Source organism: Protopterus annectens, chromosome 17.part0 (genome assembly GCF_019279795.1).
Source record: "Protopterus annectens isolate FY-2018-M chromosome 17.part0, PAN1.0, whole genome shotgun sequence".
NCBI lineage: Eukaryota > Metazoa > Chordata > Ceratodontiformes > Protopteridae > Protopterus > Protopterus annectens.
In genome coordinates, this window is record NC_056751.1 from 512,052,290 (window position 1) to 512,074,656 (window position 22,367).

At 35.7% G+C, this 22,367-nt stretch overlaps 1 protein-coding gene across 2 annotated transcripts in view; it reads right to left on the bottom strand.

Moving 5' to 3' along the window:
• ASPDH (aspartate dehydrogenase domain containing) overlaps positions 1-22,367 on the bottom strand; it is a 647,432-nt gene that overhangs the window by 176,868 nt on the left and 448,197 nt on the right. For both annotated transcript variants that reach the window (XM_044058976.1, XM_044058975.1), the window contains one exon: positions 15,582-15,731. In XM_044058976.1, the coding sequence (XP_043914911.1) occupies positions 15,582-15,731 (150 nt within the window). The remainder of the gene's footprint in view (positions 1-15,581; positions 15,732-22,367) is intronic.

The window sequence follows — 22,367 nt, forward strand, 5'->3', positions numbered from 1 at the left end:
GATATTTTACAGCTAGTGCAATCAAAATATAACATTAATTGAAATGATAAAAAAATCAATGTGTGTATTTAGTCACACATCTTCTAATAATCCTCTTAATGTCCATAAACAAACTACATATGAAGTGCTTGTCAAAGGCATAGCTAGGGCAAGGCAAAGGAGGCAACCATCCCATGCCCAAGGTATTAGAGGGCATGATCGGCAGTCTGGAAAGTACTGTAGTACCCGCATTCATAAGTGAATGCTGATACTGTATTTGTTTTCACAACTGAAACACTGAAGTGTTTCATATGTGGTATTTTAACTGCTGTCACTTGTTGCATTTGTAGCAAGAGCTTTGCTACACTTTCAGTCATAAGACTTTTTTTATGTTCTTGAACTCATAGAGAGGACCTTTTTTGTTTTGCTTTGTTTTTTGCCCCTCATCAAAGAGTTGAGAGTCATCAGATGAGGGAACTGTGCTGGGTGCTACAGAAGCTAGCTATGGCACTGGTGCTTAATTGCCTGAAAGGCTGAATAAAGAGCTAGAAGCCTGTTTGCTGTTAACTGTTACCTCTGAAGTAAGGTGTTGAGGCATAGACAACATGGCATGTTTTGTGTTCACTCCTAAATTTTAAAGCCATACTTGCACATATTCTACATGACTATTTTAACATGGAAAGTAATAATATTAATATTAGTAAATAGTCTAGTTACATTACTGTATGTTAAAAATTCTACTGTTGTGCCAATCTCACTTGTCACAACCTATGCTATGCTTCATAAAACATTTTTTTCAAGCAGTTCAGTTATGACATTTCAGTTACAGTTCAGTTAGATTTTGTATTTGTGGTACTGATGAAGCTTGGTTTACATCTAGTATTCAGTCTTTAAACTTTAGTGTTTTTTGTAATGGCCTTCCAAATGTGGACACAGGAGTAGGATTTTTTCCCATTATTTGATATTGCTAAACACTCAGTCTAGCACTGAAACACTTTCTCTTCCTGAATTTCTGACGATGTTCTAATGCATTGGACTGCTCCTCTGAACTCTCTTGGTTTGATTCTATAATCTTTTATTCATCTACACGTTTCTGAGTTTTATGAGCTCCTCCTGACATAAAAATGATGCAGACTTGTAACTTATTGAACTGCCATTCCTTGAGGTGCTGGTAAAGACACTGGCACCCTTTGCTCCTTTCCATGGGAAGTTAACATGATTTGGTTTGCAACTGATGTCTAGTGCTCCTTTAATAGATCTAAGTATATTCCTTTTACATAATATTATCTCGGCCTAGCTGCTTCTTCTATCATAATAACCTCTTGCTAAATTTCTTGCCAGTTAGATAGCATTTGCGTCTTCATTCTTTTTCCTTTTTTCACTGAAGACAGTAGATTGACATATCTGCCATAAATAAGTTATTTGACTATATTTTATTTTCAGCATCTGTTTGACATCGCATTGATTCTCTGGCAACAGTAATGTTAAGAGTGGAAGTTTACTTCTCAGTTTTCTGCCCATCAGTAACTATACAGGTGATAGTCCTATGCCTTGCATAAGCATATTCCTTATTCCAACACAGACAAGTAACTTTCCTGTTCCTGTATTCTTCTTCAGATTATTTATTGTCTGAGTCCTGCTGTCAACTTAACTATATCTACTCGTATGCCTGAAATTCCATGCATTCACAAGCCTTTTGAATTCTTAATCTCAGACTTTGGACCATTGTCTGAAATTAAGGTAGGTGCATCCCATGACTCAATGTACTTTTAAGCGCATTGATAATGCTTATACTGGTCATGTCTTCCAGTGTAACTACTTTGGATACTTTGAATAAAAATCAGTACATATCAAATTGTAAGCTTCCTTGAACTGGAATAAGTATGCTCTAAGATTTTCCCACAGCAGATTAGGTATCACATATGTTGTATCACCTTTTCCTAATGATTTTGTTATGCTACATGTTGCAAACTACACCACTCCCTCCCTTCTAGACTTCTTCTTACATTCTTACTCAGTATGTCACATAACATGCTCTCTTTTTAAATGTTACTATTCCCAAATGAGAATTTTATAATTTTGCAAGAACTAATTTGATATTATGGTTTTATTTGATGTAAACATCAACCCCTGTGTACAGCTGATTTCATCCCATTAGTGGTACTGCACTTGTGTATGTTAACTGCTGCTCGCTCATATAGCCAGCCTCTTATGATGCTTTCTATGGGTAATTGTAAATCTCTGTCTTCTTGAATGCATTTTTAAACCCTTTGACTTTTCCCTCCATCAGTGGTAATTGAGATCCAACCCATAATAATCTGAGGGCTTTTTTTAGCATATGCTTAGTTTGATCTCTTAGGCTTTGTTTAGCATATCTGCAAAGAATGTCCGTTAACCCAGCTTGTATTATATTTTCAGACAATATTGTTTCATGTTTATTTGACATTTAGGTGTTTCTCTGTGGTTTTGGAGGTGCCTTGTATGACTTTTTGAAAATGCTCTGCAAGGGCTTCTTGATCAGTCTTGCTCAACATCTTTCTTCCATATCTAAAATCATGAGATGAAATGTCTTACTTCCATTAATTATATCCATCATTTAGTTTTCAATTTGATCAAATCTGGTCTGTATATCAATAAATACCATTGATCTGTATGCTACAAGCTTATTATCCTGTATAAGTAGTGCTTCAGTTCTAAACCGAATGTCATCTATGTATAACACAGTTGGTTTAGTAATGCCATAACACATCAAAGTTGGTGTATTTGACAAAACCATGATTAATACTGCAAAATACTTGCCTTTTTCTAGTCATTATACCCAGTCTGTGACATAGTCAAAAAGTTTCCTCAGACACATTGAATGTTTGACATATTTGGTACGAGCTTTGATAAGTAATATACATTGCCAAGAAATCTCATTAGAACTTGATTATCTTCTGGAGTAGACATCTGTATTAAAGTTCTCAGTTTGGGTCTATATTACATCATTGAATGTTTAAAAAAAGCGAACGATGATTAATTAATGCCATGTAAGCAAAAGCTTACAATGTCAAAACCTCAGAACATATTTTTTTTTCCAAGGGAAAAAAATCGGTTTTCCAAAAAAGAAAACAAACAAAAAAAAACTTTAAAACATTAAATAAAGTGGGGGGCTTCACCCCCACACCCCCTGACATGGGGGGCTGTGCCCCCCACCCCCCTACTTAAATACGCCAACTCCGGGATCACTCTACAGTGCCAAAAATGTCAAAGTAACGGAAGCGGCCAAGCAAATTCTTTCCCAGGGAAAGAATTTGCTTAAAAGCCGCTTCGCTATTTTGCCTTTTTGTTCTTTTACTTTTGATCAAGACACATTCGACAGAATGCATCTTCGATCACGTAATAGGAACCCCTCAGTTTTTCAGTCACTGGCTTTAGACCTTCTGAGTTTATAATGTTACCCATGTACTTCAGATTGGTTATACAAATTTAAAACTTTTTCTGCTTCGATTGATCTCTAACTAGCAAATCATCAGTAATGATAACAGCACAATCCAGACCTTCTACAGTCTGTGTTGTAGCTCTTTGAACACATCTAACACAGATGAAATAACAAAAGGCAGACAGAGAAACCTATATCTTCCCAATGTCATGTTAAATGTGCAAAGCTATGGACTTATCTCATCTTGATTAATGTGCCAGAAACCCTTGATAGCATCCAAAAAGTATATTTTGCATTAGGTATAGTGCACACAAGATCATCAGTTAGGAACCATGGCTAATTCTTTTTTTTTATTTCTTCAGTAAAGTCTTGTGGGTCTAAACAGAATCCATGCTTGCCCTATTTCACTGTTTGTCTTGTGGATAACAGAGTTTACAAAATGCAAATGTAGAGCAGCTAGTGTTTGATTTGTGCAACTTTTCTAAAGTATATGGATGGACACACATTCAGTCATTCTGTAGTTTCTGATTGATTTACAATCATAATAAGCTTTCCATTCTTTTAAATTCTTTCTGTTTTCCCTACTGATCTTAATACTATTCTGGATAGCTGGACTGCTGGTTCTGAATTTGGATATATTTCACTATGATGCTAGGTTGGCAAGCAAACTAGTTTCCATAGTTTATGTATCCATTTTATTAAGTGATGCAGCATTTTGGTTTCATGCAGTCTGATCTCAAAGTCTCCCTAATATTTTTGAAAACAAAATTTAAAACAACTGTAATTTTGAAAGCCAAAGTATTTATGCATACTTTTGCCCTTATCCTGAGGTGCAGTGACCCCAGAAGTTATATGTATCAAGATAGAAGTTGGGGGGGGGGGCAGGTGTCCACAAATTATTACTTTTCTAAATTAAAATGTCAAAATTATTCTCTTTTGAAATTGTGGTCTTTACAATTTCATTGGGGAGTTGACCAGAAGACAACTTGAAATAAAACATATATTTCATATTTTATTGACATGACAGTTGTATTTGATCAACAGGCTTCAGTTTACATCCTGAATATTTCTTTAAAGTAAAAGCTGATTGTCTTATTTTATTTATTTATTTATTTCTAGTTTGATGACTGGGGAAGTCCACTGGGCCAAGCAGAGCCCATTTTCAGTGGAGGCCTGGAGAGAAAAGCTCCAAAAGCAGTTAACAGAATATAACAAGTAAAGTATGGAATATACGGTATACAAAAGCATAAATATACAATTTAAAATACAAATACAAAATCAGGGAGTATACATTTAAAGAACACAAATCTTAAAATAAAGATGACGTCAAAAGTAATCCAGATAATATAATTAAAAGTACAAGTCATAAAGTGTTTATACAAGTTTAGTGTTAGTTTTAACAATAATGTTAGTGATCAGATTTGATAGTATATGAGATTGAAGGGAGGTTTGAAAGAGACAACAGTGTAATTTAGGTGGGAAGGGAGCAGGAACAGTCCCAGTTTGAGGTAAGATAAGAATGGAGGAGAGATTTGAAATTAGAGTGGTTGTGAATACAGCGGGGGGAAGGGGGAGACAATTCCATAATTTGGCTAAGGAGTGTGATAGAAGTAATTGGCCAGGAGGGTGAAGGGGTTTATAGATGTTAAGTAGGTTTTGGTTTTCAGGTCTAAGAGTACGACTGGGGAGGTAAGGGGTTAAGATAGATGAAAGAGAGGGACAGACTGAGGGTTGGAATATGAGGTTGTGAGCAGTGGTGAGTTGTATGAATTTCAAGTAATTAGGAAGCTCAAGACAGTTTAGGGAGTGGAGGGAATGGCAGTGATGGGTGGAGTATTTGGACCCTGTGGCAAATTTACAATCTTTGTTGTAGCAGGCTTCCAGTTTTTTTAGGCTAAGCTGGAGATGAGTAAGTAGAGGGGCACCATACATAAGAGAGGGGAGCAGGTAGGAGGAGGCTAGAGTATGTCTGGTAGAAGCAGTTAGATAGTGATTTTATCTATACAGCAGACCTAGTTTTTGGTGTTTTTTTTTATATTATTTTGGATGTGGATATCAAATTTTAAATGTTCATTAATGGTGACTCTGAGTAGTTTGTTGTAAGGTACAATATGGATTAGAGTGTTATTGTGGCTTTTCTATTTTAAAGGAGTTTTGTCTATGATGACATTTCTCGAAGGAGAGAATATCATGATTTTTGTTTTGTTAGCATTGAGAGTGAGATGGCTGTTTAGCATCCAAGTTTTGGTATTGGAGAAGGCTGTTTGGGTTTTTTGAATCAGTTTGGAGGGAGAGTTTGCTGTACAGATTGTGGAATCATCAGCATACTGGATGAGTGTAGCATTATCTATGGATTTATGAAAGTTAACGAAAATATTGAAAAGTAATAGGCTGAGAATAGAGCCTTGGGGGATGCCGGAGAGATTGCTGAGAAAGGATGAAGTGGAATTTTTCCATTTAACAGCTTGTTGTCTATTGGAGAGATAGTCTTATTGCACTTTGCAGATTCATAGCGCTATATGCAGATTTAATCAAAATATTAAACTCTGTACCAGTGTCTAGCTTAAATTCAGTGCTTTTGCGGTTTAGCATTTTATTCTAGCTGCTATCAGCACAACATTACATTGCCTGAGATTGTATTGCATTTCAATGAACATCTTAGCTTCTTTCTCATATTTAATTTCCATAACATGTACATATTGTGAAACATGCATGTGGATTTGTTTTAAACTATGCAATAGATCATAGCAGCCACACTGAGCACTTTGTGACTTTCTGTTTAATTAGTATTATTGTTGTGGACTTTTATGATTAGCTTCCTTTTTACTTTTATTTTTTAATGACAGTTTTAGGTTAGCACACCTTCACATCTTCTGTTAACTCCAATTGCATACTGGACATTTTTGCTTATTGTCTATACCTCCAGTACATTTCTTAAAGCCAGACCTGATTCTCAACGATCTACCTTTCATTATTTTTAAATACTTTAGACTTGTCTCTGATATGATTAATAAATTATGTAACACACCAACTTCCTAATCGTTTACTCAATAGATTTGGGTTATTCTACTCTTAGTAAATTGTAAACTGGTCAACTTCAAGTCGGTTAATTGTCTCTTTGCCTATATGCAACTCCAAAATTATTATTCTGCACAGAGAATCACTGCTGTGATGGTTTCTGTTTTGTGCCAGCAGTAATTCAACATGTTTCTGCCTTTTTACTCTGTGATTGTATGACAGTGGAATTAAAATATATAAGGCAATATGCAGTTTAAACTACTCAGATAGTGAGTGTAAATTGCCTTGCCCATTCCATAAATATTTTTCATGTTTCTTTCATCTGTTTTATTTTTCCTGTTACAGCTTTAACTATTGTTTTGTTGAGAATTCATGGTAGAAGAAATGTTAACTTAGTTACATACATATCAGTGGTTTCCTGTAAATTATGATCCGTTATAAAGAATAAATGTCTGACAAATGGCAGGTTTGTCTTTAGGTTACAGTACTCTAAATTCCCCTTGAATAACTGTTAATGTGTATTTCTCTTTCCTGAGGTTAACAGTATTAAATACTTCATGTCTTTTATGTATGTAAAAATGTTACAGAGTGTACCTTCAGTAGTGTATAAGTAATTTTACTCACAGTGAAGTGAACTCAAATTTCAAGGTTTGTAGCTTCCAGTTTGCTGAAAATGTTCTCACAGTGTTAGAACAGTTAATGACTTGGTGGTGTAGTAAACATCTCATTGTGGAAATTATTCTCTTTATTTCTTTGTGTGGCTAAGAATTCTAGAAACAATTAATTTTATAAGTATATAAACAAATATTCACATACTCAAGACAGCCAAGTGAAAAGGTGTAAAACATGATATGCAGTCTTCAGCATCTTTTACAGATCTACCTAGTGCTCTGTGTAACATAATGAACTATTCCCTGTGACACAATCATCTGCTTAAAGATGTATAATAATTACATATTACACCATGATAATATATTTATATCTGATGAAGAGTCACTGCAGACCTTTTTGTTGTAGAATATATCTTGAACAGATGTATTCAGATGAAGACATAGCAGCTTTAGCATATTTTCTTTGAAGTCTTTGCACGTCTTGCTCACTTAAAGAAGAATGAGTTTAAGTGACTCCCGAAGAGAAGAGTTTTTCCTGCTGAATTGAACTTGCATTTTCAGACACATTTTCATTCAAAGACAATGAAACAAGGTTTTGCATATCTGAACTCTGTGACACGTTAGACATTTTAAATTCACAGATACTTTAATCTTATCTCCTTGCCTGAATAGATTTTTTCCATTTTCTTCAGCACATTTGATTAGAGCCTTGTGCCAGGTATGACACTGATTCTTCACTGTGACCATTTTCCAAATTAGTAAAGTAGGTAATCCAAGAATGGCTGTTTTACTGTGAATTTTGTTCAACATGGATTCTTTTTCATTCTCCATTTTGCAAAATAGGATGATTCTTGGCAGGTCTGCCATAGTAGAACATTTGTTTTTGCTAATGTTCTTTTAATTCTTCTACTTTACTATCAGGTACTAGTAAGTAACATGAAGTAGGTTTTTAAACCTTAAATGTCTAGTCATTAATAACTGATCTGATGGCAAACTGATTATAATAGCATGTCTGAATACTCTAGAGTTGACAAATAGTGTGAGTTCCCTGAAGCATCACATTTTTAATAAGATTCCACAGATTTGGAACCATTTGTCCCTCTTGTCTCTGTGGTTATCTCAGACTTGAAATTCCCACTGTTTCACAGTGACTCACAAACTGTGACATATTGACTGCAAATATTTCATCACAAAAATCTTGTCTGTAACATATATTCTACTACTGTAAAAACACTGTGCTTACGTTTTTGCATAATTGTATAATGTCAGGATATTTAGAGTAGCAATCTTCACATTTAAGGCAATACAACTATTTGTAAAACTATAAATCAGTTTCCACTTCCACTCAAGGAATTTTCATAATTTCATGTGGTATTATTTCCTTTTGATTTATATTCCTGAACATGTCACAGATACTGCAGCTCCATGCTATGTGTTAAAGCTGTTTAGATATTAAATGCCATTAAATGATAGTATGAGCCATTTTTTATACTTAGTAATTCCTAAAAATGCCTCATTTATTTTATTCAACACAGCTTCATGTAGTTTAGTAGAAATTATGGCTGTCACGTTTGAACATTAAGCCCTGTACACTAGTAAGGCTACACACATTGATTATCAATTAACATAACTACAATAATTCAATGTTTCTTTTGTCTTAGCTCAAAACTCTTCCAACATCTTAGTAGACCTAGGTATTGAGAAAGAACCCAAAGCATTTTCTGTTTTCTGACAAGTTTTTCATCATAAAGTTATTGCAGGTACGATCTACCTAGAATATAAACTATATGCATCATACCTCTGCTTTATACTAAAATTGAAGATAGTGTTTTTGCAAATACAATAGCCAGCAATAATCTTTGTAGTTTTGCTGGAGTTTTATGAATATATTTTTAAATATACTTTGAAGTTAGTTGTGATTTGATTCCATAGTAATTCTTTTACCATAGATGTAGTCACAGAATTTCTGAAAAACAGAAAACTATGACCAGTATTTCCTTTACATTATGAGCCTAGCATGTATGAACACTATTTAAAGCTCTTCACCCATAAACTGTTGGTCTTTTTTCCTTGCAGGAGTTCTGCAACTAGCTTTTGCAGACTACCATCTAATTACAGATTAATAGGTTGTGTTACATCATAGAATTTCAGTGTAGGAGCCTTTGTAATTAAATATTTAAGCATTTCAAAACTTTTTACCTTGATCAAAATCAAGTAATGCCATACTGTAACAGCTTCCTAAGAGGAAGCATATCTGATAAGTCTGGAACAAATTTGGAAAGAGAGTCTACCGTACCAAGGAATCACACTTTGGTATGTACTTAACCAGGCATACCCAACAACTGGAATATGCACAAATGTTTCTCACTGAAAGAATACAGAGCATAACATCTGCTGTGAAGACCACTTCAAATCCCTGCCCCTGTATTATCTCCTACAGGCTGTTGAGGAAAGGTATATGTCTGGCATACCAGGCATCTTTAGATTTCACTTTGATGGACCTCCTGCATATCTGCAAAATAAACTGCACTAGAATTTCCCATTCTAAAGACTTGAACCTCACCTGTGATATAAATATGGCCTGCAGGCAAGACCGTATATGTCTCAGGGATGACCCTTTCTCTGGAACAGGCTGCCTAGTCATGTGAAGCAGAGTTCCTCCCTAACCCTATTCAACTGTAACCTGGACAACAGGATGGAGAACTGGAAATCCACCCCTGTTTGACATCTGTCTCTGATGGACACATGAAGCATACAAATGGTTAGTTTAGGAGGTCCCTGCTTGCAAATGCTTCATCTCCCAAGCTTCTGGTTACACTACCAAGGGCACCTTAGCTTGTTAGAGATTTAGGATGTATGACCAGCCTTAAAAAGGCCCTAGTGGTCATTAGCTTAGTACACACCTATGAACCTACAAAGATGATTTATCGTGAGGTTTTTTTCATGTTCACAGTTACTCTGACCTCAACTGGATCCTGTCTGAGACCATCAGCAGTCAGCACATGACTAATGCTTTTAAAATGAATTCTGCAAAATTGATACTTAATGTTGTTTAATGTTAAAACGTTTTGCCTCAATCTGTCTATCAGTTTAATTAGACCTCATGTTCTTGCTTAGTAGAACCCCAAACAGGAAGATAATCAGTTATACTGAAAACACCTTCCAGACTTTTGATCATCTCTACCATTGCTATTTGAAACACTTAAGAAGATTCTTCTTCATCCTTTGGCTTTTCCTGGTTAAGGGTCACCACAGTGGATCACTTGTCTGCTCATGATTAGCAGTGGAGTTTTACATTGTCGAGTTGCCAGCCCGGCACCCTACCTTCCACAGAAGGCACACACACACAAGCACTCACAGCTAGGGCCAATTTAGAGTGTCCAATCCACCTACTGCATGTCTTTGGGATGTGGGAGGAAACCGGAGCATCCAGAGGAAACCCACGCGACTACAGGGAGGACATGCAGACTCCACACAGAAGGCACTCCAGCCGAGGATCGAACCGGAGAACCTCTTGCTGTGAGGTGACAATGCTAACTACTGCACCACTGTGGCCACATTCCAAAATTAACATCTGCCCAAAGGACTGTTTAAATGCAAAAAACTTCAGACTAGTCTCATCTAACCTAATCTGTCAGAAGCCATGGTTAGCATTAAGTATGGAGAAGGACTTTGCATTTATCATAGCATGAATTACTGCTTCAATCATTTGAAGTAAATAATCCTCCTTTTTTGATCCATTTGTTTGTTTTGATGATTTATACATATTTTCATTTTCTTTTTCCACAATTTTTCCATGACCTTCACTCTTTCCTTAACTTTGGCTTCCAGTGAAGACATACACTTAAGTCCCTGATCATTTGTACATAGGAACACAATTGGAACTAGTTACATAACATGCACAACTGGTATAACCTCATATGAAATCTTAATATGATATTTTCCTTGAAGGCAATCTAAACTAGTAAACAAGTCAGAATATCGCTCTAAGGTATCAGGAACTTGAGGTACACAGTCAACTAATTAAAAATGTATTCATGAACTGTCTATGATGAATTAATTGCTGTTATGAGTACTGTAACAGACTGCCAATCAAATCTGCATTCTTAGCTAGAAACAAACCATTTTGCTCAGTTTTAAAATATGCATATTACCTCTTGTGATAGTTTGCACAATTTGACTTAATATATCTTCAATACTATCAGATTCATTGTTCTGATTCATATCTTTATTTCTGGCACTAACTTCATTATGCAGTAAAGCATTCTGCAGCTGCATACTATGAATTGATTTAATCATGCCTATCACTTCACAGGCATTGCAGTTCAATATATTTGGCTGCTTTCAATACTTTTTCCAAAGACACTACTTAAAATAACATTCTGTATTACTTGTACTTGATCTTACAATCAAACCATATCTATCCCACAGTCATCAGTTTATGCCCTGAATATGTCAGAAGAGTAACCATTGATTTATATGTACTATGAGATTAATGGAATGACTATATTGATTTAGACAATTTGTTACAGTTTTTACCAGTATCACTTTTAAATGCAATATTCATGTCTTTCATCATCACATTTTTCTGACCAACAGTTATACTTGATACTCCTTGACATCTGCACCACTTTCATAGCACACGATTCAGTAATACCCACAGACATTTCTGCTTTATCCAGTTAATTTACTTTTTATACTTGCAGATCCTCATGCAGCAGTTTATATTACCTTTTACACATTTTTGTGATCTGATTATAAGCTGCAAACACTCTAAAGAATCAATGAATTGCTTTGCAAAATGCTTTCTTGTGCTTATAGCCACAGTATTAATCATGGGTGTATTTTCCCTGTTAGTTTATTCCCAGGTATCACTTTAGAAATTGGCATGATTTTGTTATCATTTATAATACTTTTGACATTTTATACTTTATTTTGGTCTCATTTCATCCATGACCTTTATTTTACATACTTCCAATTATCCTGTTATAATTTTAAGTTGCATGAAAATTCACTTGCTCTGCATGCTTCTCATGTTTTATCAAGTCCCATTGGCATCTCATGACAATCCACCTCTTATTTGATCACTTAAGTTACCAAACTCTCAGTCCTGTGCTCTGTGTTTCAAATCAGTCGCCTCACAGCAAGAGGTTCTCTTGTTCGATTCTCGGCTGGAGTGCCTTCTGTGTGGAGTCTGCATGTCCTCCCCGTGGTTGAATGATGTATAAAGACATGCAGGTAGGTGTGAGCGTGAATGGGTGTGCCTTCTTTGAAGGTTGGGCATTGGGCTGGCAACTCGGCACCATAAAAAATCCACTGCCAATTATTAGCGGACTGGAGTTCCGCTGTGGCGACCCCTAACCGGGAAAAGCCGAAAGACATTACGTAAGTATCTACTGACTCATGAAACCATTGTGATTTAATGAAAAATATATGCATTATATAATGCAGCCTTTTCTTTATTTCATAATGAGCTTGAAACTTGTCATTCAAGGCTGAAATAATGTCTCCCTGTTCCTCCATAAAGTTAAGTGTTACCTTTCTTAATTGCTCAGTTGTGTACAACATGAAGGAATACTGCTCTGTGTTTGTCATTTTCAACACCACTCACAAGAAAATACAGTTTAAGGCTATGAAGGCATTGAATCCAGAGTTTCCAGTTCTCTGACAGGTTTCCATGAAGCTTCAGTGAAGCTGGTGGTGGTGGTTCAGATATTGGAGGAAAGTATTAAAAAATACAGTTGAAGGATTTGTAACTTAGTGGATAACAAGAAACTGGGAAATAATTTTAAGAAAGAAAGATTTATGACTAGCTGTTTATCAAGAAAAGTATGAGAATGTGAGATTGATAATTTACTGAAACTTTCACTAAATGTGAGAACTGAAGGTGATTAAGTGCCATCAAAGATTAGATATTTTTAGTGGCAGCACTGAATAAGTTTGTCCTTGTATTTCTTTGTAAGCCTGATAAGACGAAAACAGCAGAAATACCACAGACTGCATCACCAGACTCAATTAAAGCAAAACAAAAATAAAGCATCTGGTGCTGTTAGTATAATGAATTTCCTTTAATTCTGGCAACATTTATATATATATATATATATATATATATATATATATATATATATATATATATATATATATATATATATATATATACAGCAATACAAACATCTGCAACTCCATCAACTCCATGCTGCTTCATTATTTAACTGTACATAAGAAATCATATTTTGATTTAGGTTACATATATGTTTCAATATTTTGCATTTCTCAGTAAAATAAATCACCAACTAATGCTTGGTATCTGTCCTTGAAAACTTGTATATTGAGAGTTTTATACATTTAGCTAGTAGATCTCTGTGTTTCATTTGGAGCTTTGAGCATATTTGCTGACTTCCATGTGAGATGAGTAGCAGAAACTGGTGGAGAAGACAGATGAGGATAATTACTTGTCTGACTGGGCTGCTTCTCAGTGAACTGTGATGCTGAAAGTGTGTTCCATCAAACAGACATGAATTGGTAAATGTTCACAGCCTCAGGGTAAATTATAACATTTACCAATCCAGTCTGTTTGATGGAACACACCGGCTCCTGTTACTCATGCAGATTCCCTGTATATCTCCCCACCGTATATTTTTCTCTCTGTGCTCAGAGTTATGCTATTCAGCTATCTTTGTGCTAAGTCATGGTCAGGATAGGGGTTGTATACCTGTGTTAATACTGAAAAGAACAATTTAGAAAGATCTAGCACTTAAAAGACATGGTGCACACTAAGGAGTTCTGTGCTATGCTGAGGCATTCTCTGCAGGCAGTACTGCTGGGCATACCTCTCAACCTCTCAGTGTAAGAAATCGGGACAAAGACTGAAAATGGAGGGACAAAGGCTCAAAAATAGGGACATATTTGAAATACTACTCATAAGCTTAGAAAGTTGCTAGATTACCAGGATTTGTTTTAACATATATTTTCTGAAGGGTTTGAAGTCTGAAACTCAAATGTATGTCATTATTTAGTGACCTCAGTCCTCAGATCATCCCAGTAATTTGTCAGAAAAACACAGATTTTATTAGGAACAGACCAAAAATATGAGCCAAAAATCTGGACATTCTGCGAAAATCTGTATAGTTGAGAGGTATGCTGCTGGGGTTGTGTTAGCATACTTCAATGAAACCTGCACTGCAGATAGTATTGTCAGGCTTCTGTTAGCATGTGGCACTGGAGCACACACTGCATGCAGTCCTGCTGGGGTTCTGTTATTACAGTACACTGGAACATGCACTGAAGACAGTGCCAGTAGACTTCTGTTAGCATGCTGCACTGGAGCACATACTGTAGGCAGTCCTGGTGGGTTTCTGTTAGTATTGCTTTACTGCATTATGCAATGCCATCAGTCCTGCTGGGCTTCACTGCAGAAATACTGATGGGCTTCTGTTAGCATTGCTGCACTTGAGCATGCACTGTAAACAGTGTTGCTGGGTTTTTTATAGCTTGCTACACTGGAACATGCAGACATTCCTACTAGGCTTCTGGTAGTATGTTGCCCTGAAGCATGCACTGCAGACAGTCATGCTGGGCTTCTCTTAGCATTGCTACACTGCGTCATGCAATGCAGACTGTCCTGCTGGGCTTCTGTTAGCATTCTGCACTGCAGCATGCACTGCAGACAGTACTGGTGGGCTTCTGATAGCCATTGCTGCACTTGATGACTCACTGCAGACAGTGTTGCTGGGCTTTTGATAGCTTACTGTGTTGGTGCATACACGGCTGCCTTGCTTCTAACTGCTCCCCTTTGCTCCTATTTCAGAAGTTATCACAAGGTAGTGTTGTTGGGCTCTTCTCATAACAGCTAGATGATGTGCTCTGCTCATGCACACATTACTGAGCTTTAATGAATTTTAACAATGAAAATAATATTTTATTAAACTACAGTGCTTTTTATTAACTACTAGAGATGCTTGCTGGTTTCTTAGGTTTATACTCTGCTTCTTTATGTATGTGATAAAACACATTTCTAATTGTCAGTTTTCTACAATACTGAAAAAGAGTTGGTAAATCTTTTTTCATACAAATGTCTGAACTGTGATATAGTTTTTATATGTTACTCAGTCAAGCACACTAGACATGTCCATTTTCATCATGACCAGTAAGCAGGTCATCAGTAGCTCATAGTCTTATTCTAAGACAGAGGCATAATCTGGCTTCTCTGAACCTGGTTACCTGATGAACCAGAAATGGAACAGTTTGCAATTCTACCTCAGTAGGCTGTAATAGCACTGCTATGTTTTTTATTGCACAACATCACACACCACCTCATTTTAATTAGCACAGAGATAAACTAGCATTTGAAAAATAACACGCTGATTTGGAAACACAGTGAATCTTACAGCAATCAAAACCAGAAGAAATACATATCCTAACATAATGTCAACTAACAAAACATAATCTCAGTGCCAAATTCAAATATGAAAAATGTTATATTAAACATACTATTACATAAGAGATTGGGGCTATCTACTAAAAGTACAAGTACTGCTTTATTTACTGATCACCTTTAAAGTCTTTCTGTCAGCCATTTTCTGAATGTCGTGTGCTCCCCATAGGGCTCCACTTGGAATGTACAATGTCTTTCCTGAGGTCTCTGCAGCTTTTCGAAGCCTTGTTTCTGTTTCCAGTTCTGCAAAAGCTGTGGGAGAACCAACCTGAATCACATCAGTAAGAACAAGTTACTGTAGCTCTTCAAATGATGACAAACATTAGTTATTTTCTTTTAAAGCTACTAAAATAAAAATTACAGCTTTCTAGCCCCCACCTTCTACAGCAACTTTTTTCGGTCATCCCTCAGCAAAGGTAGTTTATCCAAGTGTCAGGATAATAAAACAAAATAATTCTACTTCAGTGGACATTTCTGCTTTTTAAAATACCTACTTCTAGAAAGTCATTTAAACTTTTAATGCTCTCAGGACTTTCTATAAATAAGCACTTGTGGGCCTTACCTGCTTTTCAAGAAAAAAAAAAAAGTTAAAAAAAACATGCACAAATCAGTACAGAAGCTATTAATTCAACAGGGTCTTCAATGATTTTGCCTACATTTCAGAAGTAGCTAATGGACAATAAACATCTAATTGATTCTGTTTTTCTTTATTTCTTCTTCCTCTTTTTTACTTGCTAACTTTCTACTACTTGTAACACTCTTATTGTCTGAACTTTTCAGATATTTTATTTCAAGTTTAATCACTAGTTGTTGTTCTTTTTCAGTGTATACTGCCTTTTTTTCAAGCTAACTCCCTTGTCATATAATGTAGAAGGTGCATTATTTATTCACAATTAACACTCCTTCTTTTATCCTTCAATCTTGTGGAAGACATGCATGCCTGAAAGGGTTGTCCACTATGAAGCTTTCAAGAATCAGCAGGAAGAATAATCTCTTTAGGATTAATCAGAACTTACATGTAACGGTTGAAAAAAGAATGAAATAAGTGACCTGTCCCCTTTTTCTTGACCAGTACACTATACTGCAGATGCAGTTACTTAGCATCAGGAAAAGACAAAAACTGCTTTAATTTGGCATGTGTTTGTTAATTGCTTTGTACTGGCTATAAACTGATTGCTGTCAGTTTAATTTGACCTGAGGGTGGGATGGTCACTGTAGTAGAATGTATTGACAAATATTCCGTCAGTGTTGTCTCCTGTTACACTCAGTCACTAGTTTCCTTCATACAGCAGGTACGTTATTACATTTCTCTTTTGTTCTAAGACTGTGTAGAACAGTGAAAAGATTTTGGTAGTGTGTTATATTTCTAACAATTTTCATTCAGATAGGATAAGCCTTATGCATCCTGAACATGTTTCCCAATAAACACTATTTTGATGTACTGGTTAATCCCATGAATGCTTACTAAGTGATGGTTTTATATTGTGCTTACCAGTGTAGTGCCATGTTCTGATAATTTATTTGATACAGTTGTATATTTGCACTATATTACTGTGGCTCTCTATCAGTATACTTCCTGCTAAAACTACTTTGAGCTTATAAACTTTCTTACTATCACTCTACTCTTATACTTACCCCATATTCTTTTGCTCTGACTTAATGTGGTCCTTCCATCTCTATTTTGTATAATAAGTACTAACTGTATTGTCTCAGTATAATATTACAGTTTACTAGAGTTTTTTTCTTTCTTTCATTTCAGAGCCTGCAGTCACTACATCTGACTTTGAAACTGTAGGAGCTCTGCCACAAGACCCTACTCCTACAAGTTTACTGAGAAATTTTGTCATTGTAGAATCTAAGCACATTTTTAAAAATCCTATCATCAATACTTGCTTACAGAATTAATAAAATACTACCTCACATTATATCTCCCGATCAATTGGGGTTCATGAATAATAGGCATGTTTGGGACAACACGCTGACCATAGAAGCTATAACCAACATGACAGTGAATGACAAATCCCCCAAATATGCACTCTCTGTAGACGCTCAAAAAGCCTTCAATAGGGTCAACCTACACTTTCTTTTCAAGATTATGAAGCGTTTTGCCTTTCCTGATGAATATATAAATATGGTCGGAACCCTATATAATAAGGCAACTACCACACTAAACATAAATAAAAAGAAATCAAACCCAATTCAAATAATCAGTGGCACAAGGCAGGGTTGTCCGCTTTCACCTTACTTGTTTAACCTTTAGAAGTCCTTCTCCTGAAATTAAGTCAAAAAACATTCCAACATTCTGTCTACATCTCTAAAGTTTTAGTGAAATAAACTGCCTTTGCAGATGATTTAAATATTTACTTTGAATTTCCCTCGACTGACCTAGAAAAGATTTTAAGTATCATTGACAAGTTTTCATTAATCTCAAATTACACCATTAATCCAAACAAATCAATAATATACCCACTAAATCCCCTGGGACACAAAGAATTATTCATACCAGAAACCAAGATCAAAGTAAATTATTCACTCAAATATTTGGGTATTACTTTTACTCACCTCCAACAGGAAGTAATTAAAAATAATCTTCATAAAACGTGGTCCAAAGTCATGGAAGATCTTACAAGATGGAAAAACCTAAATCTCTCCCTAATTTCTAAGACAGCAATTATAAAAATGAACATCCTCCCTAAAATTCTTTTCCATTTTTATGCCATCAACCAGAATATTACAAACAGTTTCTTCTCGAAAATGGAAACTACACTAGGCAAATTTATCTGATACCCCAAGAACACTAGGATCAGTTACTTCAGACTAACCCTCCCCAAAGAGAAAGGAGGCCTGAGCCTTCCTGATTTTCAAACATATTATAATATAATAAATGCCAGTCGTATTATACGCATAATTAACTTCAAACCTTCAAATAAAGTTTGGCACCCCCTGTGGATAAAAATCTATCATTATCACCTCATTGCATCCAAGCTGAACCCAAAAGTCATCCCTTTCCTTAATACTAAAACTCTTAAAGATTTTAAGATTCATTGTAAGTTAGTGAAAAATACTTTATATTTTCAAAAGCTCTTAACATCCCTAAATTTAAAGAACTCCTTAATTATGGCTCAACCAATTCATTTAAATCCCAATTTCAGGTTAAACAACAATATGTTAAATTTAGACAAATTTCCTCTCATCAAGAACTGTATGGTTTGGGACTTTTTTAAAATCAAAGACCTGCCATTTGAATCTATTACAACATCTTTAGCAGTCAATAACAAATATTACATAATTGTTAAATAAATATTATACTCAGTAACTCTGTTACAGATAAGGTCAAAGTAACGCCATTAGATATACAACTTTATCAACAATTAACAGCTCTGCTTATGTTAAGGACTAAAATGTTATCAAACACTTATAATTTAATAACAAAAATAAAACACCAGGACAAAATCTTTCATTCCAAGTATTGGGAGAGCCAAAACAAAGAACTAACTGTTGACCAAAAGCTTGAGGCAATTGACATAATGCTAAAACTAACCCCTTTCAAAAAATTAATTTATACTCAGATTATGATAATAATGCTTATCATACGCCTCTGTTTCTGAGTAAAATTAATCCCAGCATTTCACCTTTCTGCCCCACTTGCTCTAACTCAATAGCCGACACTTTACACATATTCTAGTCCTGCAAAAACATCTACAAACTGTGGTGTTCTCCGAGAGCAGAACTCGAGAAAACGGGCTACATGAAATCCACCCTTTTGTGGGAAATGGCAACTTTGAATATCTTTATCAGCTCCTATAACTTTGAGTCCAAACATATTATTGTAACGCTGTGCGCTATACTCAAAACCTATATAGCACTCAATTGGCTAGATAGAACAAAAACATCTTGGATAGAGTTTAAAACAATTGCTACTAAATATGTTCTTGCGAGCAAATTAAGTACAATTAGTCAAAAGAAATATAAAGTATTTCCAGAAATATTGGGGTAGCCTTGTAGAAGATCTTAGCTATGCCCTTATCTATCTATCATTTTGACTAGCCCTTAACTCATTAGTACAAGACTTGTACTCCGTTATTGAGTAATTTCAAGCACTGCCTTATATGATCTTATGTTTAAGCTTAATTGTTTTTCTAGCACTGCAATACATATGTCTTGAAGTTTTCAATTTCCTGTATTTGATAGCAAGTAACTAATGTTAGTTGAAAGCCAATTTTCTATTGGTATCTGTATTGTTTATTGGAAATTGTAATAAAAATTATATTGGAAAAAGAAGAACCTTCCTGTGTTTTAACTTAATCAGTTAAATACATGCCTGCTCTATGACTGAGTTTCTGTGAAATAGTCTGTGCACAAGGGCCTCTTACTAAGTTGACCACTGTCTTTTTTTTCTTGACCAGTATACTACATTGCATATGCCAGTTATTTAGCCCTAGGAAATGACAGAAAAACTGTTTTAATTTGGCATCTCTTTGTTAATTGATTTGTACTGGCTATAAACTGATTGCTCTCAGTTTAATTTGACTTGAGATTGGAATGATCACTGTAGTAGAAAGTATTGCTAAATAAAGCTGCAGATACCATAGCATATCCCATATCCATTCTAATCAATCATACCGTATCAGAAGCTATAGTCCCCTCTATCTGGAAAATATCTCATGCCATACCACTCCTTAAAGATGGTAGCTCTACTGAACTGTCTAATTTTAGACCCATAGCTATCTTGTCACCACTGGATAAAATTATGGAAAAGTGCATCTATAAACAGCTTCTGCACTATCTAATCCAGAACAACCTACTGGCTAACTCTCAGCATGACTTCCGGCCACATCATAGTACCACCCCAGCCCTCCTCGCCTTCTCCAATGCTATTAACTATAACAGGAACAATAACAAATTATCCTCAGCCCTTTTTATTGATCTCTCAAAGGATTTTGATATGGTTAACCACCAACTACTCATCCACACCCTGAAAACAATTTCTTTAGGCAATCATTCTCTGCAATGGTTCCAATCTTATCTGTGTGATAGACAGCAAGCCGTCCTATGGCAGAACAAACTATCCAGCCTCCTACCCAACACCCTAGGTGTCCCCCAGGGGTCTATTCTGGGACCTCTTCTGTTTTCCATTTTCATTAATGACCCTCACACTGTCATCCCAAAAGCAAACTGCATTCAATACATGGGCGACTCCACGTTGATTTGCTCTGCCACCTCCCAGCCAGATTTGCAGACAATAACTCAGAGTAATTTTTAACTTGGAAGTTGGCTTTCTGATCATTGTCTGATTTTAAATCCCAACAAAACAAAGCTACTACTTTCCTCCCCCACTCAAAGGTCACCGGTTTTATCCTTCTCTATTAAGTCTAATAATGGCACCATAATCTCCCCAGATGTCTACACAAAACTTCTAGGTGTTATCGTAGATAACAATCTTAAATTTGATGTGCATGTCAATAAAACTATCAAAACCATTAATAAAAAATGTGGCTCACTATATAGGATTAAGCCATTCCTAACCCCACCTACTAGAACTGCCATTGCCTGCTCCCATCTACTCTCTACCCTTTTCTGTGCCTCCCCTTTAGTTACCAACTTAAACAAAACTGATCTTAACAAACTCTCTAGCTGCTATAATCACATAGCTAGATTTGCCACTAGTCTGCCCTACAGAACACATCACTGTAAAAACCTAAATAATCCTGGTTGGCTTGAACTGCCCAGGCTAATTCAGTATAACCAACTTATAGTGGCTCATAAAGTACTTTACCAACCTGAAAATACACCTGCACTAAAAAACATTATCTACCCTTCACTGCAACCTCAGACCACTTCGCTCAGCTAATAGACTGGAAGTACAAACTATCAAATTCAACAACTCAGCCGGTGACTCCCTGTTCACCAACCCTGTTGGCAAAACTTGGAACTCACTGTCTGCTGACATTACTCTAGAGACTACCCTATCTCAATTCAAGAAAAGTCTCAAACAGTTTTTCAATTCTCAGTGGTTATGTCCTTGTTCCAAGCCTGACTAAATCTTTAGTTATACTTGTGTATCAATACTATTTCACCTGCAACGTATTTGTGTTTTAATTTGTTAAGCCATATCATAAGTTTGTGAGATTGTATAACTTCTATACCTCAACAGAGTCTGTATAACTTCTATACCTGAACAGAGTCTGTAAACTGTGCTTAATTTGTATCTTGTTATGTTTGCTTTTGCAGCTACCTTTGGAGCTTTTCTCCCTGGGCCTCCGCTGAAAATGGACATGTATCCAGTCAGACAATCCCGGTCAACAAATGTAAAATAAAATAAATAAATAAATAAAATATCCCATCAGTGTGTTTTCCTCTTACAGTCAAGTCATTATATTCCTTCACAGAACATGTATGTGCCATATGTTATTATTTTTCTATTTATTCTAAGAATGTGTAGAGCAGTGAAAGGACTTTGATAGCATTATATTTGTAACAATTTTATTCAGATAGGATAAGCTTTATGTATGCTGAGTGTGTTTCCCTTTCCTAATAATTCCCATCAGGAAACAGAGAAGGAATGAAATAGAGAAGTAATGAAGGGAAAGGAAATTTCAAGGAAAGGATGAAGATAGGATGTAAAGGTTTCCATGGGTGAGGATCTATGTTAGCTGCAGCCTGAGGAGGGGGGTTACAGCAACAATCATTGCAAACAATTAATGCAACCGAAGTGCTCAAGAACAATAAACTCAACTGATTTATAATAGTTGAAATAACTTTTATTTATTCATTTATTGACCATGTAAGCCCAATGGACATGTGTCTGTTTTTAGAGGTGTATCAGGAACTTTGTATTGTTAAGTGACTTACTCATTCACACTGTACTTAAAATGAATCAGGCGCTCCCCCTTGTACACAGTAA